This window comes from Elephas maximus, chromosome 18 (genome assembly GCF_024166365.1).
Source record: "Elephas maximus indicus isolate mEleMax1 chromosome 18, mEleMax1 primary haplotype, whole genome shotgun sequence".
In the NCBI taxonomy this organism is placed as follows: Eukaryota; Metazoa; Chordata; class Mammalia; order Proboscidea; family Elephantidae; genus Elephas; species Elephas maximus.
This window is the reverse complement of record NC_064836.1, coordinates 63,216,198-63,241,612: the sequence shown is the minus strand read 5'-3', so window position 1 is coordinate 63,241,612 and position 25,415 is coordinate 63,216,198. Positions and strand designations below refer to the sequence as shown.

The following is a 25,415-nucleotide window of genomic DNA, read 5'->3' as shown; positions in this document are numbered from 1 at the left end:
AATCCACTGTCCTACAGAATTCTTTGGAGGGAAACAGCAGCTATCTTCTCCTAAAGAAGTCATTTGACTCCTGCAGGGGCCAGATTTTAGAAGCATTAGAAGTCTATAAAGTTTACTAAAGGCATCTGAGTGCTCCACTTAGGTCAATAGCATGGTAAGTTCAGATGCCTGCAGTGAGTGGTGGAATGAAGCCAGTGGTCAGGAAAACCTGCCTCTGATGGAGGAAGAAAGAGTCACAGGGACTGCAGACGCATAGGCTGGTCTACTTTTGCTTTTTTGGGCATAGGTCAAATCTGTGGATCATAAGAGCAGTTGTTTCCAGCAGAAAGAAGATTCAGGGGAGGCAAAAAAGAACAGAGAGCACCAAGTGACAATGAAGGAATGCTCAAACAACAATGAAGCACTTCCTCCCAAGTCTAAAATAGCAAGGCCATCCTCTGCCATACTTAAGGGTCACCATTTAAAAACTCTGAGGAAACAGAGGAATAGAGGAATTTATATACTCCCATCTTTTAAATGTTTTATTCATTATACTTGCTTAGCATCATTTTCTTTAATATAAATTAGAGGCTTCTCAAGTTATTAAGGAAAAATAATTTAAGCTATTGATAACATCAACGATATTTTACAAATTGTATAAAATATGGTGAGTTTCTGAAATGGTGAAAGTGTCATCTTATTTTGAATAACTTTGTGTTCTAACTTTAGCCTACTGATACCCATCACTCACCTGGATCATTTCAATAACCTCCTATTAACATTCCTCTCTTATGCTTGCCCTTGATCCATCCTTTGTATAGAATAAGCTAATCTTTATAAAATAAATGTAATCATGCCACTCCATTGTTAAAAATTACTTCTGCAGTTCCTCACTGTATACATAACAATTGTGTTTTTTTTTTTTTTTAAGTTATAGATTAATCTACTCAAGTTAAATATAGTTCAAAAAGCACAGACAATTAAAACATGTAATGTCTGGCTCAAGAGTAAGTAGAGGCAGTAGATCCCTGCTTTTTAACAGCCAAAATAAGGTGGCTTCCCAAGGGTTCTGAAGATAGTATGAAAACCAGAAATAAAACAAAATTTGTATGCCCCTAGGGTCGCTATGAGTCAGAATTGACTCTACAGCAACGGGTTTGATAACATAGCAAGGAGCCCCGGTGGCACAAAGGTTAAGCACTCAACTGCTAACTGAAAGGCTGGTGGTTCGAATCCATTCAGCAGTTCTGTGGGAGAAAGACCTGGCAATTGGCTTTTTTGCAAAGATTACAGTCTAGAAAACTCTTTAAGGTAGTTCTACTCTGTTACATGGGGTCGCTATGAGTTGAAATCGGCTCCACGGCCCTAATAACAATAATATAGCCTCAAAATATATAAAACAAAACTTGACAGAACTACAAGGAGAAATGGAGACATCCAAATCATATTTGGAGATTTTAACATGCTTCTTTCAGTAACTGACTGGAAAAACTATAAAAAATTATTAGTAAATATATAGAGGATTTTAAACAACAAAATTAACATATTTTTACACAAATAACAAGCATGTTCCACATTTTCTGCCAACTGTGCCCTTCCCTTCCTGCCCAGGTATTTTCATAAGCACACTAGGCTAATTTTTTACCATGTTGCTGTAAAAAAATTAGCAGAGCATACTTATGAAAATACCTCGGGGGGGTGCAATTGGTAAAAAATGTAGAATGTGTGCATTATTTATGTAAAAATATGGTAACAAAATTCAACTCATGAACATACATAGAACACTGTATTAAATACATGCACAATTCACATTCTTCTCAAGCACACATAAAATATTTACAAAAACTGATCTTATACAGGGCCATAAAAAATCACAATAAATTTCAAAGGGCTGATATAATATAGAATATGTCCTTGGATCATAACAAACATCAAAAAACAACAAGGAAGATAACCGGAAAACTCCCATATGTTTGGAAACAGAAAACGAATATAAATTAAAAAAAAAAAAGATCAACAAAGTCACAGGCGTGGAGACATGAAAGAACCTGGCATGTTCAGGAAATTGCAAATAATTTAGTGTGACAGGAGCAAGGTGTATTCAAAGCCAAGTCGGGAACATTAGATTAAAAACAATAGCCAGCTGCATTTGGAGCCTAGGTGAGAGGTTCAGGTTTTTATCCCTTTGTGTTTCTCATGCTTTTAAGTTTTAAATATTATGCACTAAATATTACACATATAGTATGTAAATACATACGCAGAAGTGTCTAAAACTTAAATGTATAATAATATACACCTTATAAAGCAAACATTCAGATAATCACCACCCAAATCAAGAAAGAGAACATTGCTAGTTTTGTGTAGTTCCCCTGTGTCCTTCTCAATTATACCTTCCTCCCTTCTGTAGAATTCATGCATCAAAGCATTCCATAAACAAGAATTTTGCTCTTAGCAAAACTCATTATTCTATTTACCAATGAGGTCTGTTATCAACGTGATTGTGTGAAGATTAAACTGGACCACCTGCCTTCTTTCTTTCTCTGGGAGCAACCCCCTGGATAAAGTGTAGGAAATAGATCTCAAGCACGCTGCTATACTTCCTCCCCCTAAGGAGTGATCAAGCTCTTGCCTGGATCATTAAAAAAGCTGATATCCTAATCTCTATTTGGATATGTTTTGTAACTATTTCTTGTATTTGTTATATCCTGGAAGGAAAGACAAATAGGTCTTAAGAGACTCCTGACTTCCTGAATGACTGAAAGAAATATAATGTAACCATTTCAAAAGTATGTTTTCAAAGGCTATTTCATAAGTAAAATAGCCATAATATCTTAAGTGAAATAAAGGCATCAAATTGTATATCACTACGATTCCTATTATTGCAAATATTACATGCAAAGGAAATAAGTCAGTATAATAGTTTTCTTTCAGTGGGATCACGGGTGGCTTTTTCTTTTTTTTTTCCTTTGTATTTTCCAAAAGCTCTGAGAATGTATTGTTTCCATGACAAGGAAACTTATTAGAAAAATATCTTCAGTTCAAATATTATCTGTTGCTTATTTTATAATAAAGTATACCTTCTTACCCTGCACCCCCCATCCTTGACCTGAGCAAAGTCAGGTGTCCTTCCTCCCTCACTCTGCACCCTAACTACTCCCTCCAACGCACACATAGTAATTTTACACATATTTTATGATAATTGTCCTGAGAACCTTGAGAGCAGGATCGTTTCCTGCACCTTGTAGTATCTGCAGTGCATAGCCAAGTTCCATTGTAGACACTTAATAAATGTTGGATAAATGCAAAAGTAATGATAAAATCGTATTTTCAAGATTATATTTCAAATGTTCAATCTACACCTGACACATTTTATGAATAAAAATACACAATAGCTATAAAATACAGCTATAGCTGTCTCCTCGCTTTTCAATTTCATTTAATGTGGAATATTTTAGTCTGTAAACTCTTGTTAAAGAGAAGCATGTACTTTACATAAACAAATTACAGATTTTAATCCCAGAACCGCTGACTACTGCCACCTAATTAAAAGAAGAAGGAGGGAGAAAAAGCCGCAGTGATAGTAGCAGTAGCCGCAGTAGAAGAAGTTTGCTTTTGCTTTCTGGATTACAAGCATATGGCTCAGCATATGACAGTATGCTAAATTTACTGAATTATTTGAACTTTAAAAAGAAAACATGTGGAAATCTTCCATTCTAATAGCAACCACATGTGCAAAGATTATTTTTCCAATATAAACACATCAACATTTTGGTCCCTGTGTTGGAACAATGAAGGCCCAGGCTCCACAGTCACTAGGTGTCTCTTAGCTCAAGAGTGTAAGAGAATAGATGTTAGTGATTTTTTTTTTTTATCATATTTCTTTGAAAACACAATTCTTGCTGTTAGAATACTACATTTAAGGACTGTTATCTGCATGATTCATACAAATCTGCAAAACTCTAACAATAATCTAAGCTTCCTTTTTCCATGAGTTCACAAATCGGATTTTCCTTGTCCAACAGTGAGAAGAGAAAACCAGAAGGGGTCAGTATTTTAAACATGATTGATTTCCTCTGAGAAAATGCATGACATGATACATTACTGCAATAAGATACCTATATTTTTGTTATAAATCACACACTTCAATTAGAGCTTTTCCATCTAAAAATCATGTAAAATTCTCTTGCACAACTATCTTGGCCACTTTCTAAAAAGACTACAAGTATCACTACATGTATCACTTACAGCACAGTTTTCCACTCTGTTTTTCTTACTATATTTTAAAAAAATGAGGAAAAGAATTTGGGTAGAATAGGAACAGGAAGCCTGGCCTCAGAAATTATTTGGAGAAATGGTAATAAAGGCATGCATTTAATTGTACTCCGTTAACAGAGCTGGCTTTATGCTCAATTACTCCTTATATCCTTGCCCATCATGCTCTTCTGAAAATGAATTTGAGGATAGATATAACAGACAGTTTTATGCAACTTAAATCTTCATGTTTTATAAATTCAATAGAAGGTTCTAATTTTTACACCTCTGTATGGATAAATCAGAGTATCCTTATGAAGTTTATAATGAATTCATCTGCTTTTGGGATCTTTTTGCTGTCATCCCTATGCTTCACAATAAACTTTTTCTTCTAAAAAAATTACATTATTTTTATAGATTTTTGTCTTCTTTTTATGTGACTTAGTATTTTCAAAAACTGAGAAAGGTAGAAGCTAAAAAATATATATTTTTTATTATATATTTCATTTGTTCTTGTGATGGAAATGTTAAAACCTTTTTTAACCTTTGGCTTTATATTTGGTCCCTTTTTTAAGTTAGAAATAAAATGTTAGTGAAGAGAATAAAATTGTAAACAAATTATCTATTTTTTTTAAAGCAGATATGTGAGAAATAAGCATGGAAATACACTAAAATGCTGTCTTTGTGACAGAAGAGTAAGATTGTATATGTGTGTATGTATGTTTCCCATTTCCATTTGCCAAATTTTCGGTACTGTGATTTCTTAATAATAGATACAGTTCAACAGTTACATTCAATTATATCATCTACAGGGCAATTATTTTACTATGACTCAATTTCTAAAAGTCTTACAAAAAAAGAAGGTTTATGGACTCTGGTACTAGGCATAAACTTTAGAGATCAGGATAAAAAAATTGTTTTTATGGGAAATTTTCATAGGAAAACATGCAAGAATATCCATCCCTTTATTTCTATTTTCAAGATGGCAAAGTAAAGACATTTCTGGTCTTTCTCCCCTAAATAAAAAAAAAAAAAAAATCAAAACCTGTTGTTATTGAGTCAATTCTGACTCAGAGTAACCCTACATCAATACCCAAATCAATACCAAAAACAAGAAACTGAAACATAAACTCCACTTTATATTTATCAAGAAGACATCTTTAACCCTGAATACATGAAGATGAAAAGTGAAAAAGGAATTATATATGACTGAGCAGAGTGAAAGTCATATTAAATGTCATTAGTAGGTATGGAGTGGGTGTGGCTTTAATTACATGCCAATTAGTCCCCCAGAGCCCTGGATAGGCAGGAGTTGGAGGTTGTCTGAAAACGGAATTTTTTTTAAGTCCACATAGAGAACAGCGAGACACTCAGGTCCCACACCAACCCTGTATTCAATCCCAGCCAACTGACTCAATCCCCGCCCCCTTGGAGACAACCACTGGTTTATTCCAGGGCCGCTATGTGTCGGAATCTACTCGACTGCACTGGATTTTGGGTTTTTCTCATTCCAGGCACAGAGGATGACAGGGGTGATGTGTCATACTAAGAAGTGTTAGAAAGCGGGGGGGGGGGGGGGGATTAAGTTTGCATATCTAATGTTGAATACTACCAGTCTCACCCACCCAACTAAACGTCTCCCTTTCCTGGCTCTGTTCCAGATAAATCAGGCTCATTGAAGCACTTGAACCACTCCAAAGAAGACTTAAAGATTCTAACATTTGGAGACCCCAGCAAAAAAGCCAGCTAGCCACCTGATCATCATATAGAGAAGCTCACCAATGCACAGATACAATCCATGCACACAGAGGTTTTTAATGCTGCACACTAATATGAACAGAAAGCCAATGTCTGCCTGATAGCTGATAAAAGCCTCAATTTTAAAAAAAGAAACTAAATCATAAGGTTAAAAAAAAAAAAAATCCCAGAGGAAACAGACAACTCAAGGAGAAAAGAAAAAATGAAAGAAATTAGAGGAAAAAAAAACTTAAAGAAATTATAAAGGGATTATAAAATCAATCCAAGAGGTCCAACAATCAAATAACAGTAGTTCAAAATAGTTGGCATAAAGTATCAATAAAATATCAAATGAACAAGGAAAGTTTCTAAAATTAAAATATTAAAGTCTCTAGATTGAAAAAGCCCATAGATTATTTACCACAAGCATTAAAAAATGATCCATACTTAGATACCACATGATGAGAGTTCAAAGAACATAAAAAAGATCCTAAAAGCTTCTGGAGAGGAAAAAAAGAAAACATCTTGGGAATTAAATGTTACCTGATTTCCAAACAGCAACACTGGAACCTAAAAGATAATGGAACAATGTCTTCCAAATTCTGAGGTAAAAATTACTTCCGAACAGATATCAACCAAGTGTGAAGACAGAATAAAGGTACTTTCAGACAAGCAAAGTCCCTCAAAAATTATCGTCCATGTACTTTTAAAAATAATTTACTAGAGGATATGTTCCATCAAAACCAAGTAAATCAAGAAAGAAAAAGCTGGACGATCCAGGAAAAAATAAAATCCAACACAGGAAACAGAAGTAATTTCAAAAAGATAAAAAAAAAAATAATAGTAACTTTCAGGAAATGGCTATGTAGCAGGCCTAGGATGCAACCCATCTAGATTGGAGTAGAATGGAAGGTTCCAGAAGAAATATCTTCAGGAGGAAAGGAAAAAAAAAAATTATCTCTCTAGATTAACTATGTGGAAAATTAAAGAACTTTTTAGAAGGTGGGGCAAAAACTTACCAGATATTTAAAGAAAACTAAGCGAATGAAAAACGGACACAGTTATCAATGCTAGGAAAACAGAAGTTAAGAAAACTATAAATGTTATTATAGTATATCATATGACACAGCAATAAAGTTATTAGTCGTAATATGAAAAACTAAACATAAATTTGTGAAAAGTTGAGATGTAATTATATTGAGAAAATGGGGGAAGGAAATATATGAGAAAAAAGTTATTTTCGTTATAAAAAAAGTCAATACATAGTGTTGCAAACTGATGAATCAAAAGATAGCTGCATATACATATTATCTAGAACTATGGCACTAAATACTATAATATTGAAAGTGGTGATTTCTGGGGAGGAGATGGAGGACAAGACTTTATTATAAGTCTTTAGGAATGATTTGAAAATACAAACTATTTATAAAAAATAATTTCTTTAAAATTTGAAAAATTTATTTAAAGAAACTAACCACCAGAAAAAAAAAATATCGAGAGGAATGTAAGATGACATTACATGTGAGGAAAAGAATACTCATGAAGGAAGACGGACAGGGATGGGCATGGTGATCCATAAGAAAACATGAATATATCTTACCTAGAATACCAAAAAGGAAACCCTGGTGGCATAGTGGTTAAGAGCTACAGCTGCTAACCAAAAGCTCGGCAGCTCGAATCCACCAGGTGCTCCTTAGAAACTCTATGAGGTAGTTCTACTCTGTCCTGTAGGGGTTGCTATAGGGTCACGATGAGTCGGAATCGACTTGACGGCAATGAGTTTGAGAGTACCAAAAACCAAAAACTAAACCTGTTGGCAGCGAGTCAATTCCAACACACAGTGACCCTATAGGACAGAGTAGAACTGCCCCATAGGGTTTTCAAGAAGTGGCTGGTGGATTCAAACTGCTTACCTTTTGGTTAGCAACCATAGCTCTCAACTACTGTAACACCAAAGCTCCACCTAGAATAAAACAAAACCCAATAGGTGGTAGTAATTAAGGGTAGTGATCAGTATGTTTTTTTATATGAAGTAGATTCACTTCATGGAAGTCTTAAGTCATTCAGAAGAGACTGATACAATACAGGTGATTGAAGTACAAATTTGAACAAGTGACACAGATTTAGAAATATTTAGAGAGCAGGACCAGAAAGTCAGAGAACCCCAGTGTTAGAAAGTTCATATAGTCCATGTGCCAGGAGTTTCTGTACAATAGCCCTGCAAGGTGACATCAGCAAATACTTTAATGTGCCCGGGGACAGGTCACCTCTTGCCTCCCAAGCAACCCACTCTATCTTCTGATATTTCTTTTAGAAAATTCTTCTTTATAAAGTCATCTTTTAATTTTATTTTCCTATTTAAAAAAAAAAAAAATCCAAACCCATTGCCATAGAGTCGATTCCCACTCATAATGACCCTACAGGACACAGCAGAACTGCCTCATGGGCTTCCAAGGAGCGGCTGATGGATTCGAACTACTGACCTTTTGGTTATCAGCCGGAGCTCTTAACCACTGGGGCTTTTAACCACCAGGCCTCCTTTATTTTCCAATAGCTTAGAAAAATTGAATTATTTTCCCTAATGTGACTCCTTGGATACAAGGAAAATAAAGCACATCACACTTTGATGTGACGGCTCTTTTGGAATTCCCCATTTTATACCTGAGGAAACTGGGACTCAAAGATAAATGAGAATTAATTGACAAAGGTCATGCAACTAGGGAGCAAGAAAATTCCACTACATAACTCGTGTTCATTTCACTACACTCCTGCCACCTTGAATCAAGATGGAGGTGTCCGCCATGTACTCTGCAGTGCCTGGTGAAGCAGCTCAGTTTGGGAGCTCACTCAAGGTCCTCCAGGTATTCACAGAGTAGAAGCAGTAATGCATGCAGAGTGCCTGTCTGCAAGGAGGGCCTGCTGGTCAGTGTTCCAGCCAAAAGCAACCCCTTCTGGGAGCCCAGATCCTCTGATTTACTCTAAAGACAGAGGAGATGCTCACTGTGGGATGCCTTTTGGCATGAAGTGATGAACATCCATCTGCCTCCGGGCGTCAAGAAAACACTTTTCTCTAGACAAGCACTTTTCGCTACTGGAGACCTGTCCTATGCCTGATCTTACGGCCAAAATTCTATAACAACTGATACAAGTTTCTGCTCAAATAAAGGAAACATGGTGAAGCACTATCTTACCTTTAAATAATAACAGCCTGGCTCTTCTGGTAAACTGCTTTATATGTGAGACAAGCACACAAAAATCCAGCCACCAACATCGAGCATGCCAAAACTCACCTCTACCGTAAGTGAGTTTTCAATGTTTCCATACACTTGCTTTATTGGAGGTTTACATTTTAAGATGAAAAACATTTTTGTTTATTGAAGAAAAACTGAATGTATATAGTTTGTTCCCTAACTAAAAATTTAATACCAAAATAAAGCTTTGTCCTTTTCTCATGAAGTATAATACTGGAAGAGTAAGTTTTACAAGTTAAATGATGTCTTGATTTTTCTAAATGAGATTATAGGTTTTACTCTTAACATTAAACATGGAATCTGTATATTAAATGTTTGTTTATAAAAATTAATGTTAGGATAGACCTGACTTGCTCCGTCTTGGGTTTGAAACAAATGTATTCTGTCTTAAGACTACCCTGTGCTCCCCTGAGTTCCATCCCCGGTCTGCAGAATCAGGTCAAGTAATACTTGCTTATTTTCTTTCTAATTGCTCTCTGCAAATACAAATAAGGATCTGGTGGCACCGTGGTTAAAGCAATCAACTGATATCCAAAAAGTCAGCGGTTCGAAGCCACCAGTGGCTCCTTAGGAGAAAGATGTGGCAGTCTGCTTCCATACAAATTTACAGCCTTGGAAACCCTATGGGGTCTCTATGAGTCAGAATCGACTCGACGGCAGTGAGTTTGGGTTTTTTATCAATTCTTTATAGTTTGACTAAAACTCATACACATCAGTGTGTTTACTTTCTTATATACGTTTGCATTTAAAGCCTTTTCTCTCTCATTGTGGAATAAAATAATTTACTTTTGTTAAAAGAAGGTAAGGCAATAACTAAGTGAGAAAGATTGGGAAGACAGACGAGAAATTTCTACTATATCTGTGCAGTATAGTAGAGCTATCCCTGATGATAAGATTGCTATACTTTTTTTTTTTTTTTTCCCACTTTTGGGAGTCAGGAAAGGAGATAAAAAATAATTGTATCTGGTATTGTCATTTTTTCCTTTATTTTCTTAACACCAAGACTTGTAGATGTCAGGGAATCAGACCATTTTCTGTGCCCATGGCTGGATATCTAGGTCTCTCCCTTTTATCTTCTAATCACACAGCCAAGGATTCAGAGTTTCAGCTGCTCTAAGTCCCTGCAAAACCTCTAAGGCAGACCAGGCAGCAGAAGTAGGGACGGAAAAGCAGCTGTTCAAGGAAAAGAATGGAAGATGGCTGATGTCATGGCTTTTTCCAATCACGTATGATTATATAAAGACCTACACTTTGCATTTGAGATATGAATTTTGTGCCCAGTCATATGGTACTGTATCAATTTTGTGCCCTGTGCAGTGCAGTGATTATGGCCCTTTCAGCCAGTCTTTGTAACTCCCACCAGATGACTGGGTGAGGACTACGCAAAGTGTGCAGAACCCTAATGAAGAAACTGGTCAACTTTGCCAACTTGCTAGGCTTAAAAGAGTAGTCAATCCCAGAGCAGAGAAGGATCTCAGCCCACCAAGAAGAAAGAAGACAGGAGTGGAGCATGTGCTTTGAACCTGGGGTCTCTGTACTGAGAAGCTCCTGGAACCAGGAGACCAAGACAGAGACCTATAACACCAAAGACAGCAAGAAATGGTGCTGGAAAAATGGCCACAGCAGAGGCAGGAGACTGGCAGGAGACAGTGCTGTAGGCTTCCCAGCCCTACAGAGAGAGAAAGCCGAGCGCCTTGGGCAGGAGGCTTACTGGCAGAGTAGGGTCCCTCCAGGCACTTGGTAGAGCTAAGTCTGCTCACCCAAGAAGCTAGAGCTGAGTACCTCCAGGCCAAGGCTTACCGGTGGGGTGGGGTGCCTCTGGGCATTTATTAGCAGAGCAAAAGAGCTTTGTAACACGCCCAACAAGGGCAGAGGCCAGATCGAGGGGCTGAGGGCCAGAGATACCTGCCTACAGGCATGGCTGAGAAAATGCTGTCCTGATCAAAGAACTGTATCCTGAGCGTTCCTGAACCTGAATAGTAACCTGTTACTTCCCTAATAAACCCCAAACTGTAAGTGTGGTCTGTGAGTTCTGTGTGGCCACTGTTATGAACTACTGAACCCAGCAGAGAAGTAGAGAGTACCAAAGGAGGCAGAGAGAGAGGAGGCATATCTGACTTCCACCTCATAGGAATCAGCCTTAGGCCGCTGATCTTGATTCTCCGTCCCCCTTGTGAAGCTGAAGGAGGAAGTCAGGCACCCCTGCCAGGCCGTTTTTACAGCTAGTGTCAGAATGGAATTTGATGCTATGGCTCCAGACTCATGGAAGCATGGGGCTCCGTAAGAGAAAGAACAAGAGGCCTGAGAAGTGAAACTTTTGCTTCGTAGGTGGTTACCTTGGTGGTTGTTACCTGTAATGGCTGAAAAGAAAGTTATGCTGCAGCTGAGAGAAGTCACATCTGGAGTGGCCTGGGGCAAAAGGCAGGCCAGATAAGCAAGATGACTGATAGGGGGCCAGGGTCTATTTGTTCCACCCACCCAGAGGCCCAAGGCCATATCATATGCATATGAATGGGAAGATAGTCAACGGGTGGAGTAGATGAAACTAGAATGTTTTTAAAATGGTTATGTATTTATTTGAATGTGAACGGATACCGAATGTTTCTTCTACCTAGTGTCATAAAACTGAAAACCAAACCAGTTGCTAGCCAATCAATTCTGACTTATAGTAATCCTACTGGACAAAGTTGAACTGCCCTATAGGGTTTCCAAGGAGCAGCTGATAGATTCAAACTGCTGACCTTTTGGTTAGCAGCTGTAGCTCTCAACCACTGTACCACCAGGGATCCAGTGTTGTAAGGCAGACCTAAATTTGCCATTTCTGTTCTTTCTCAGCCTAGTATTTTCTTATCTATTATACAAATGTCACAAAAATTTAAATTAACAGGTATGTAAAAATAGAACAAGGAGAAAATCTATAATAACAATATTCATTGGTTCACAGAGAAAAAATTGAATTTAAATGGCACTTCATATTTTGTTTGTTTCTTTCTATCTTTCTTAGATCTGCCTATAACATATTGGCAGCAGGAAAGTAAATTAAAACATGGAAGTACGTATTCTGAGACACTGCATGGTTTGAGAATTTCTGAAGTGGAAATGTAACTTGTGCTGAGCCCTAAGGTTTTACTCTACGGCTAAAATAATTGACTTTCAGGGAACCACAATAAGTGCATGTTATTACTTCTAAATGAATATTATGTATTATAGATAACAGAGATCATGTAACTCCACCTTCAGCCAATACTTGATTGGATATGCTAAAGGAGGAACTCGAATTTGCCCGGAAGAAACACGGGCTGTTGTTTTGAATACAGTAGCCCTGTATATAGAGTGGAAACCCTGGTGGCGTAGTGATTAAGTGCTACGGCTGCTAACCAAAAGGTCAGCAGTTCGAATCCGCCAGGCACTCCTTGGAAACTCTATGGGGCAGTTCTACTATGAGTTGGAATCCACTTGGCAGCAGTGGGTTTTTTTGGTATGTAGAGTATTGGGGCCTCAGGTTGAAAACATGAGCCCTACTCAGGAATTCTACATTTGAAAAGACATGCAGAACTACCCAGAACTGCTGAGAGAACAGAAGATACACATTTGAAAGAAGGAACTGCAGGAAAAAAAAATGACTCCTCTTCTTTTTTTTTTTAGTTTGTGATTTCCCCTTCCCCACCCCTCCCTCATAACCTTCAAAGATTGTTTTTGTGTGTGTGTGTTGAAACCTTTTCTTGAGTTTTTATAATAGTGGTCTCATACACTATTTGTTCTTCTGTGATTGACTTATTTCATTCTGTATAATATTTTCCTTTTTGAATTTCAAGCAAGCAAGTAGTTTTGCCTTTGGATGCATTAAGGTAGGAAAACTAAGTGCCCATCAGAAGGAATCCCTCTTCTAGAACTGGAAGTTAGAAGTAGCCAGCGAGTAGATAGCCTGGTATACTAGCCTATGGTGACCACCTGGGTCCACTTGTAAGTGGATGTAGGGGAGGTCCACCAATGACGAGATGGGCTGAGTTTGTACATGTTCCACTGGCACCCAGTGACCTAGCCCAAGGGGGCCAGGGATGAGATAGAGAGAGAGAGAAAAGTCTGGCTAGTCTGAGGTACAGGGAGGCGTGTGGACTCCTGAGCCTCCAGGTGGTGCCTGCTGACTTTTGCCCATGGGGGATAGGGAGAGAGAGAGACAAAGGGCTGGCTGGTCTGAAATGCAGGGACATATGTGTGGGCTCCCAGGCTGGTACTCATTGACCTAGCCCATGGGGGCTAGGGATGAGCTGACCAGAACCTGACTGAAGAGAAAGCTGTTTGACACCATGAGCTGGTGTAGATTACTACAATGTGATAGCTTGCTCTGAACTGAACTTTTCTTATGGATGAAGATGCTCCAAGTTCCAAGCTGAACAGAAGATTCTCCAAGGAACATGCTTGTCTCCTCAGAGTACTGGTTTGATAGGGATGGGTCATTTAAACAGTGGCTATCTAAATGTGGGAGATAAAGGCATGAAGTGGCTGGCTTACACACTTTTGTGAGTATGCTTACATTTAATGAGAGGGACAAGGGAGGATCCCCACTGGATAGATTCCTCTTTTCCTGATGGGTCTGGGGAAGAGAGGATGGGGGAAGACGCTGATAGGATTATATGAGTCAGCCCTGAGCACTGATTGATAACAGGGATAATTGTGATTGTAAAAACTGTAATTGTAGAAGCTATAACTGTGAAAAAGTGGGCTAAGGGGGAGTCACTGCTGGACTAGAATAAAGTGGCTGAATCTAAAGTTCCTTAAAGGTTTTGCTATGCTGATACCTCGTGAGGCTCAGAGCAAGGGAATAATCTTCTCTCAGTTAAGTTTTATCAGATACAGAAAGGGTAAAGATGAGACCGGACCAAGTGGACACCTGCAGCAGACCCGAATGGCTGTTACCTGAGTAACCTCACTCTGAGGACTTTTTGCCTTACTGAAAGACTAATTGCTAATAGCTGTTTTGAACTTGAGAGATATGGGAGCAGATATCTTAGTGATTGACTGGATACAGGAGAAAGGGGAGAGTTGGATTTGCAATTACTGAAATAGAGGAGAGGAAAACAGGCAGGTTGGTGGGGTTTCTGTTCTGATTTTTTGTTTGGTTGATATTTTGGGAAGAGCTAGGAAGACAGTAGAGATCATGAGTTCCATTTTTGACAAGTTGAGTTTTGTGTGTCTGAGGAGCTTTCAAATGGAGATCTCTGATAAAGAGACACGTAAGTCAGAGGCTAACAAGAAAGATCTAAGCTTAGACACATATTCGACAGCATCATATATCCATTGAAGCCATGAGATAAACAAATAGAGAAGAGGGCCAACATCAGGAACCCAAGAAACCTCAAAATTTATGGGATTAGCTGATTAAAGAGTACCATAAATTAAGAAAAATATGAAGATACAACCAAAGAAGTAGGAAGAAAACCAGGAAAGCATGTAATCACTAAAGTCAAGAGGAGAGTATTTTAAGAGGAAGCAAGCAGTCAACAGTCTGGCTTTGTTGACTTTGCTGTAAGGGCGCAAGTCTGTAACAAACGCAGCCGCAAGTCTACAGTGGGACAGCCTTTTTGGAGAACAATTCAACATACTTGTTAAAACGTTTGATCCTCAATTCCACTTCTCAGATTTAATCAAGAAAAATCTCAGCATGTGTGTTCAATGAGACATATTAAAGTACAGTTTGTAGAAGGGAAAAAAAAGGAAAAAATGTAAATATCCAAAATACAGTATTGGTTAAACAGAATATGATAAACTGATCCCATTGAATATTTCACAGAAGTTAAAGAGAACAAAGTATACCTATACAGAAAAGGCTAAGAAATATTAAATACAAAAAATAGCAAGTTACATAACAATACAGACATAGGATAGCAGTGTTGGGTTTTTTTAGTGTTATTTTTCTATTAGACGTAAGAAAAGGTATAAACAAGTTTGGAAGATTATACACCATGCTTAAATCCAGTCATTCACTCTGTCAAGAAAGCTGGCATTTGGGTACATGCTAGGGTAGCCTTTGCTGCATCTGGATTCCCTGATTGTTTTTTTTTTTAACAATGAAAATGGTTCCATGCATTTCTTATATAACGAAAAATAACAGGTTTAAAATATTATGAAGAGATCAAGTAAATTAAAAAAAAAAATTATCCATGTTTACCAACTAATGGATCTTTAGTAATCTTACTAGGAATGATTTTGGGAAAATAAAGGGAACAGAAGAGAGGTTAACATGAATTAAGGCAAAATAGGAGGAAAAACAACAGATGTAGTATAAAATACAGAAGGCATGGTATGAACAGGAATTTTTTAAAAAAGTGAAGGAAGAATTTGTCATCAAAGAAAGAAGAAAAATGATACCCTCAGGAAGCCTAGTTGCATACCACAGTTTAAAATAAAAAATTAGACGTTTCATTGCCAAGAAGCATGAACAAATTTGGGATCTGTTAAAAGGTATACAATGTAAAACGGATAGAGCCAGAGTAGCAGGAATCATTAACTAAGAAACCGGACTAAGAAGGTTAAGGTGAGAAAAAACGGTCAGAGCAGGATCTATCTAACATCTCCAAGTTAGTAACCTAGGCAGTAGACAGGAAGGATAGTACAGAATTATCAAAATACCTTAGAATTATAGTATAAGAAAGGCTGCCATTGAAAGCAAAACTGTAAGACAGCATACAAACAAATAAGAAATGCCAGATGAGAAATGTCTAGAAGAACCTTCTGGGAGGTACTACAAGAATCACCATAATGAGCTGACATATAATCTGGTACAAGAACAAGACTACATATTGGTGTTGGTTTTAATATTTAAGTAATGGCCCATATTCATTGCATATAAATCAAAAGCTGGAAGTAAAGCTCATTGTCAAAAGTGCATACAAACTGTCACTCACTCTCATTCCACATGTTATACTGATAAGAAATCATTTAACTATATTTTAAATATTCTAGAGAATTTCTGTACAGTATTATTTGGGAGTCAGGTGTAAATAGAAATCTCTTTTGGAACCAGGACAAGGATGCTCCAAATATCTTCATTCTGAAGGAAACCAAATATCTCTTGGTGGTCAGGCCTTTCTGGAAAATTCTTAGGAGGTAAGTGCTAACAACTAGCTACAATTCCTAGGAAGCTGACTCATGGAGAACAATGTGTCAATTACTAAAAAGTGTACTCTGATCTAAAACTACTCTCACAGCTGTGCTGCTCAGATTCTGGTAAAAGAAAGAGTAGGGTAATCAAACCTAGTCTTGGGATGGCCTCCATGGGCAAACAACTTGGAACCACAGTAGAACTGGTGCCCTTTAAAAGACAATACACACTGAATATACTAAAAACCACTGAACTATACTTTTAAAGGGTGAATTTTCTGGTATATGAATTATATCTCAACAAAGCTGTTACAAAAAAAAAATATATATATATATATATATACAGCAATACTACATTTCCTGGGTGGGAGAGGGCACATTACAATATGAGAGCTGAAAGGAAAGATGATGGGAGATATCCTGGGTACAGCCTTTGTAGGAATAATCTTGGACACCCAAACAGGGAGCCCTTCATTTGGGGTCTCCCCTGCGTCATGTTTTGTCACACCTATTTCAATCAGGTAAACATCCTTCTGGTAGTCTCTGCTTTCAGCCAGGATCCATCTGACGTCAGCAATGATATCCCTGGTTCCACATCCTCTTCTGAAACCAGCCTGAATGTCTGGCAGTGCCCTGTTGATATACTGCTGCAGCCGTTTTTGAATGATCTTCAGCAAAATTTTGCTTGTGTGTGATATTAATGATATTGTTCTGTAATTTCCACATTCGGTTGGATCACCTTTCTTGGGAATAGGCATAAATATGGATCTCTTCCAGTCAGTATATCGACAGGGCACTGCCAGACATTCAGGCTGGTTTCAGAAGAGGACGTGGAACCAGGGATATCATTGCTGATGTCAGATGGGTCCTGGCTGAAAGCAGAGAATACCAGAAGCATGTTTACCTGTGTTTTATTGACTATGCAAAGGCACTCAACTGTGTGGATCATAACAAACCCTGGATAACACTGCAAAGAATGGGAATTCCAGAATACTTAATTGTGCTCATGAGAAACCTTTACATAGATCAAGAGGCAGTTGTTCGGATAGAACAAGGGGATACTGATTGGTTTAAAGTCAGGAAAGGTGTGGGTCAGGGTTATATTCTTTCACCATACCTATTTAATCTGCATGCTGAACAAATAATACGAGAAGCTGAACTATATGAAAAAGAACGGGGCATCAGGATTGGAGGGAGACTCATTAACAACCCGCGTTATGCAGATGACACAACCTTGCTTGCTGAAAGTGAAGAGGACTTGAAGCACTTACTAATGAAGATCAAAGACCACAGCCTTCAGTATGGATTACACCTCAACATAAAGAAAACAAAAATCCTCACAACTGGACCAATGAGCAACATCATGATAAACAGAGAAAAGATTGAGTTGTGGAGGATTTCATTTTACTTGGATCCACAATCAACAGCCGTGGAAGCAGCGGTCAAGAAATCAAAAGACGCGTTGCATTGGGCAAATCTGCTGCAAAGGACCTCTTCAAAGTGTTGAAGAGCAAAGGTGTCACCCTGAAGACTAAGGTGTGCCTGACCCAAGCCATGGTATTTTCAATCACATCATATGCATGTGAAAGCTGGACAATGAGTAAGGAAGACCGAAGAAGAGTTGACGCCTTTGAATTGTGGTGTTGGCGAAGAATATTGAATATACCATGGACTGCCAAAAGAACAAAGAAATCTGTCTTGGAGGAAGTGCGGCCAGAATGCTCCTTAGAGGCAAGGATGGCGAGACTGTGTCTTACATACTTTGGAGATGTTGTCAGGAGGGATCAGTCCCTGGAGAAGGACATTATGCTTGTCAGAGTACAGGGTCAGCGGAAAAGAGGAAGACCCTCAACGAGGTGGATTGACGCAATGGCTGCAACAATGAGCTCAAGCATAACAACGAGTGTAAGGATAGCTCAGGACCGGGCAGCGTTTCGTTCTGTTGTGCACAGGGTCGCTATGAGTCGGAACCGACTCGACGGCACCTAAAAACAACAACAACATTTCAACCAGCAGTTGTTACCTGCTGGACAGTCAATTCTGATTTGTGGTGACACCATGTAAGCAGAGTAGAATTGCTCCACAGGGTTTTCAAGGCTGTGATCTTTCAGAAACGGATTGCCAGGCTTGTCCTCCGAGATGCCTATACTATAAAAAATACTATAGGTGGGTTCAAACCACCCACCTTTCGGTTAGTAGGGCACTTAACTGCTTGTGCCACCCAGGGACTGAAATAAGCTTTTGTGTTAACAGTTCTCACCTTAAGAGTTCTTTCTGTAGAATAGGCAACTTCCTTCTTTGGCTTACCCTACAGGCTGCCTTCTGAGAATCAGAAGAGAACAACCAACTTCGATCATTTGAGCATGGAGCATCAACTAACACCTAGAGAAAAAAAAAAAAAAACAAATAAAGCAAACATGCACCGAAAATATATTCTCAGGCCAAAAATATATAGGGAAGCAATGTAAAACATGAAAAATAAACAGCACATTAATAAAATCATTTCTTCTGAAACCAAAAATACACATGGGAAGTTCTTTATGACATTCCCTTACTATTTTTCAGAAAAATTTCCTGTGTACTTTCAGTGTTTTTTTTGGGGGGGAGGGGTGGTATCTAAAAGTCTACTAATGATATTTGATCCTCTTGTTGACTACAGCAAAGCTCTTACAAAAGTTACTCATTTTAAGCAGATACTATTGTATTTCTGAATTCTCAGCATTTATTTTTAAGAATATTTCAATTTTGGTTTTCTGAAATGCCCTCTCTTCCTTTAGCTGCCATGCTCTGATACAAAACATTACTGAATTAAAGCAATATGGTGTACATGTTTGTGCACTGACCCAAAAAATAAATGACCTTTTCCTGAGTATCTTTGAGGTGCCTGGAAATATAACACACTCTATAATCCCCAATCGCAATGTTACCGCTTCCTTTGAACCATGCTGAACAGCAAATGAAAACTGTTTCCATGTTCACTTTATCAAAATGTCCCCAGGTACTGAGGAACTGTATCGGGCTATGTCTGCCAGCTGATGGAAAACAACAAGGACAAAGCAGCATGACAACAGTCGTATCATTGGAAGTCCATCAGTCTGTCAGAATGTAATAAAAGTACCTTGTCAAAGGTTTCAGGCTGGGCATCTCCCACTTCTCTGCCATCCAGTTCAGACACTTTAATTACATTGACCAAAGGCTGTGGGATGAAAGATTCCAGCGTCTGCCTGAGCCACCTTGATCTCAGACTATCGAATTCATTACAGTGAAGATAACCTAAATATAAAGGATATATAAATATGCTTTAAAATGAATGCACTGTAATGGTTACCTTTCCATTTTTCACCAAATTCATTTCAGAAAGAAGTCAACTCATAATAATTATGCAGAAATAGGGCTCAGGGGTAAACATTATCTTATGCTTTAAAATCAGAAATAAATAAACAAATACATACACACACACACACACACACACACTAAATAAAATACAACAGTCATGACTACACAGCCTCTCAGAAGCTCTCAGAGCTGTCCATCAATTTAATTTGGGGAGTAGAAACCTACAGGGAGTTACGGATTCCTAAATTTGTGCTATACCAATGCCTCAGACACAGCTCTCCTCTTAAAGCCCTAAGAGTTGTTGTTGTTGCTGTATTGTGTGCCATTGAGTCAATTCTGACTCATAGCGATCCCGGTTGTGACAGAGTAGAACTTCCCCATAGGATTCCTAGGCTGTAATCGTTCCATGAACAAATTTCTAGGTCCTTCTTCCAAGAAGCAGCCAGGTGGGTTCAAACTACCAACCTTTCAGTTAGCAGCCAAGTCCCTGCTTAAGTGTTGCATCAGTAGGCCTCCTTAGCTGCTAAGAGTAAATGATCTACTCTATTACACATATGAAGCTCGTATGAGGGAAAAAAAACCTTCATTTTAAGTGAAGAAAGACAGTGTGACTAGAGGAAAACAGCATGTGAAATGCTATGGACCCTACAGTCAGAAAGACATGGGCTCAAATTACGAGCTGGCTGACTTTGGACAAGTTACTTAGCTCTTCTACTGTCTCAGTTTTCTTTTCTGTAAAATGGGATTATATGCAGTGGATTCAACAGGGCCCTACCAAAATTTATGTTAGAATCCTAACCCCTACACCTGTGGATCCCTTTTAAGAATAGCTTTTTTTGTGATGTTCATGGGGGCATATTGGTGTAGGATATGTCCTAAACCTAATCCCTCTGAGATTAGGCACAGAAGCAGGTACACACAGGTGGAAGACACATGCCACCTGATGATAACAAGGCAGATGATTCTACAAGCCCAGGAACTCCAAGAGTTGCTGGCTACTAGAAGCTGAAACAGACAAGGAAGGACCTTCTACTACAGCCATATCTGAATGTAGATTTCTAACCTCCTGAAAAGTGAGAAAATAAATTTCTGTTCTTTAAGACCATTCCCCAAAAAGCCAAGCCCACCGCTGTCAAGTCAATTCCAACTCACAGAGACCCTACAGGACAGAGTAAAACTGCCCCACAGGGATTCCAAGGCTGTAATCTTTACAGAAGCTGACTGCCACATCTTTCTCCCATGGAGTGGGCCGGTGGGTTCGAACCACTGACCTTCCAGGTCACCAGACGAGTGCTTAACTACTGCACCACCAGGGCTCCTTTTAAGGCCACCCACTTGTGGTATATATGTTACAGTAGCACTAGCAAACTAAGCCATCTAGCTACCATACAAAGTGGTTGTCAAGATTAAATGCGACAACTTTTGTAACTGTACCCTGAATTGTAACCTGTTACTTCCCTAATAAACCCCATAATTGTGAGTATCGTCTATGAGTTCTGTGTAGCCATTGTAATGAATTAACACGACACACAGGTAGGTAAAGAGTGCTGTGGAGGGATAGCTGGTGTGAGAATTGGTAAAAAGTTTGGAGAGAGGGCGCATGTCTGACCTTCATCTCATAGGAATCAGCTTAGGGCTGTTGGTCTTGATTCTTTCCCTCTGGTGAAATTAGAGATCAGATGCCTCTATCATGCCATTTTTACACCTAGGTGGTAGTCTTTATGGGAGCAGATTGATAGGTCTTCTCTCCCATGGAGACACTGGTGGGTTCGAACCACCGAAACCTTTCAAGTAGCAGCTGATTGCTTAAGCACTGCACTACCAGGGTTCCTTGTATCTAATATCGTACTATAATGATAGTAATAATGAATATTTGTAATCGCTAACAATTCTTCAGTAGCCATTATGTCTAGGCATTGTTCTAGGCACTTTACATATAAACACATTTAATCCTCACAAACCTATGAGGTAGATACTGTTATTATTGTTTCCATTTTGCAGATGAGAAAACTGAGGCCAAGAGAGGTTAAGTAACTTGCCCAGGTTGGCAGAGCACATAATCCAGACAGCCTAGTTCCAGAGCTCCACTTACTTTTAAGAACCACGTTATACTGCTTCTCAACATAGAAGGATCAGTAGATGGTTCTTTCTCTACGAAATAGTTGTTCTGTCTTTCCCTTACTTCAAAAAAAATTAAACGCAAATTGTTACAGTTGAATTGTGTCCAACCAAAATGTGTGTCAACTTGCCTAGGCCATGATTCCCAGTACTGTGTTGTTATCCACCATTTTGTGATCTAATGTGATTAGCCCATATGTTGGAAATCTTAACCCCTATGATGTTAATTAGGCAAGATTAGAGGCAGTTATGTTAACGAGGCAGGACAAAATCTACAGGATTAGGTTGAGCCCTGGTGGCACAGTGGTTAATAGCTTGGCTGCTAACCAAACGGTTGGGGCAGTTTGAATCCACCAGCCGCTCCATAGGAACTCTACGGGGCAGTTCTACTCTGTCCTATAGGGTTGCTAAGAGTCAGAATCGACTCAACTGCAATGGATTTTTTTGATTTGAGAAAATGTCTTTTGAGATATAAAAGAGAGAAGCGAACAGAGAGGGGAGGGACTTCATACTACCAAGAAAGAAGCTCCAGGAGCACAGTGCATCCTTTGGACTTGGGGTCCCTGTGCTGAGAAACTCCTAGACCAGGGAAGATTGATTATAAGGACCTTCCTCCAGAGCTGGCAGAGAGAGAATGCCTTCCCCTACAGCTGGTGCCCTGAATTTGGACTTCTAGCCTCCTAAATTGAGAGAATTTCTGTTTGTTAAACCCATCTACTTGTATTTCTCTTATAGTAACACTAGATAACTAACACACAAGCTTATTTTTAAAACCACATGAAGAACATTAAAAACTACCTGAATTTCATTCCATTTGGATAATTAACCATACCACATCTCTTTAAGCATATACCCCTGTATAAAATTTTAAATAAATATGATCATGTAATATTTTTGCTATTGACATTTTTCCCCTTATTCTCAGGGGCGGATTAACTAGGATTATATTTTATATATTTCTGTACCCCTCAGTCTCTACATATACCAATACTTCAAGGATATATCACAAAGACAACTGGTAGAGATACCAATCAGTTTAAAAGGCTGCTAAATAGTACATAGGAACCCTGATATCACAATGGTTAAGTGCTCAGCTGCTAACTGAAAGGTCAGTGGTTCAAACCTACCAGGTTTTTTGAGGGAGAAAAGACCTGAGATCTGCTCCTGTGAAGATTACAACTTGGGAAACTCTATGGAGCAGCTCTACTCTGTCCTACAGGGTCACTATGAGTCAGAATTGACTTGACAGCACACAGCAACAACAAATAGTACATGCAATAGATCGATGTATCATACTTTATTAAACCATTCCCTTATTGTCAGGCATTCACATGGCTGTCACTAATAAATATCTTCATATAGCTGTCCTTACGACGTGTATTTATTATCACGTGACAGAACCAGATGTATAGATAGGTTTGAGTAGGGAAGTTTTCAGTTTTAATAAATATTACCCTCTCCCCCCACTAAATCTCCACAAAAAGTGCTATTGTTAGTCCGATATGGAACGTTATAATATTAAGTTGCATTTCCTTGATCTCTAGCATAATTGGGAATCTTTTCATTTATCTATCGGCCATTTGGTTTTAATTCTGTCAACTGCCTATTATTATCCTTTGGCCATTTTTTCCATTGTACTAATTATATTTTTTTACTGTCAATTGGTCTTATTTTAATAGCATAGGCATTAACCCTTTATCTACCAATCGATTTGAAAACATGTTTTCCAAATTGTCGTCTGAATTTCTTTGCAGTATCTTTTGTAGTGCATAAGTTTCACAATTTTTTATAGTTAATTGTATCAGTCTTTTATAACTTCTGGGATGGTTTTTGTTGTTGTTTTGTCTTCTTTAAGATGGTCTTCTGGGTCATTAGATTTTCAGGTCTGATGTACAACAGGCCCACCAGGGGTCTTACTGGGTTCGACTAAACATTCAGACTCACACAGGCCATACATGTCATCATCTTATGCAGGATAACGTGAAACACAGCTTGCCAGCAGGGCAGGATGAGACACTTCCCTTCGTTGAAGTCCCTGCTGTAGTCCACACAGTGGAAGCACAAGTGCATGAAGATGCGATTTACCTTGGGCAGGTGCAGGAGCTTAAAAGTTTCATGTCCCACATGAACCAACACTTCTTGCAACCACTCCATAGGATAGCTCCCAGGGTCCTCCCAAGAAACATGCTCAGTTACAAGAATCACTGCACTTAGGGAAGGCCAAAGTAAGGCTGCCCATCAGGTCTCTAGAGTTTATTTATGCTTTATCATAAGCAGTGCTGCCTAAAAACATGGTGACAATCCTCAGGTTATCAGGAAAACAAAGCCAGAGAACTAACTGAAGGTCAAACTCTAATGCAGAAGTAGAAAATTTTTTGTTTTCCCTTTGTTCAAATGCATGTATGTAATATGTATGTACATACATGTATATATATTTACATGTGCATGTATATACATATCCTTTTCTGTCATTGCACTGTTAACAAAAAACCTGTAATGACTTTCCATCATCCACTAAATAATGTTCAAAAGTCTAGCCTTTAATACAAAGTCTGCAGTAGTGAGACATCAATACAATCTTTCAATTTTAATCTTCCACTAAAAAAACAAAACAGCTGCTCTAGAGTCCGCTGCAACTGATGGTGGCCTCACGCATGTCAGAGCAGAACTGTGCTCCGCAGGGTTTTCAATGGCTGGCTTTTCAGAAGTAGATCAGCAGGCCTTTCCTCTGAGGTGTCTCTGTAGACTTGAAATGCCAACCTTTTGGTTAGCAGCCAAGCGCTTAACTGTTTGCACCACCTAGGGACTTCACAGGGAGTACACAGTTTTCATTTAGGCTGCTGTTTATTTTAGGTGGTTTGGGAATGAGTTGCTAGTGGAGCTTACGGATGGATACAAGGTGTGGGATCTCCTTGCAGTTAAACAATTTGGCCTTTTGTTCTGGTTCCTGAGAGCCACGCCACACCTGAGGCCAGTGAGTCAGGGGTGACCAGGACAAGACGGGCCACTTGGGGGACCAATGCTGACTAAGCCTTAGGAAGCATGATGCAATCTATCATGGCCACCTGGTGAGGCCAATAAAGGTTTTGGAAGAAGGATCAGAGGAGCTTCCTGGGTGGAGACAACAAACATCCCATGGGGACACAGAAGCTCTGCTGAGACCCCTCCTGGACTTCGCCCTATGTGTTTGTATCCTTTTTTCTGCCAAATAAAAGATGGACTTTTTCCTGGAGTTTCTAAGTTGTTACAACAGATTATTGAACATAAGAAACAGAAAAGGGGCCAGTACCCACTTATCAAGTCCCAGATGAACAAGGATGGAGAGAAGGGGTCGGTACCACTGACCTAGCCCCAGATGAATGGGGATGACACAGGAAGAGCCACATGGAGCAGTTGGGGTCTGGACTGACCAGGGAAGGGAAGCTGAGATTTCTACAGGATGCAGTTGGCATATAAAAAAATAGAGTGGGCTTTATCACGCACCACACATCTAGCTTCAGAGATGGATGACCTCAGCCTCCCTGGACTAGATTTGCACGATTGGTGCTGTGAGCAGATTAGCCAGAGAGGACCTTGACAGCACAATAGGTGTTCAAAAGCCGTTGTCTTAGCCTGAGAGCACTAGAACACACCTTATGGTGG

At 38.9% G+C, this 25,415-nt stretch overlaps 1 protein-coding gene across 2 annotated transcripts in view; it reads right to left on the bottom strand.

Moving 5' to 3' along the window:
* Positions 1-25,415, bottom strand: part of NSUN3 (NOP2/Sun RNA methyltransferase 3) — an 85,387-nt gene that overhangs the window by 27,245 nt on the left and 32,727 nt on the right. For both annotated transcript variants that reach the window (XM_049857989.1, XM_049857990.1), the window contains exons 4-5: positions 19,438-19,592; positions 18,580-18,701 (exon numbers count right to left, since the gene is read on the bottom strand). In XM_049857989.1, coding sequence (XP_049713946.1) covers positions 18,580-18,701; positions 19,438-19,592 — 277 coding nt within the window. The remainder of the gene's footprint in view (positions 1-18,579; positions 18,702-19,437; positions 19,593-25,415) is intronic.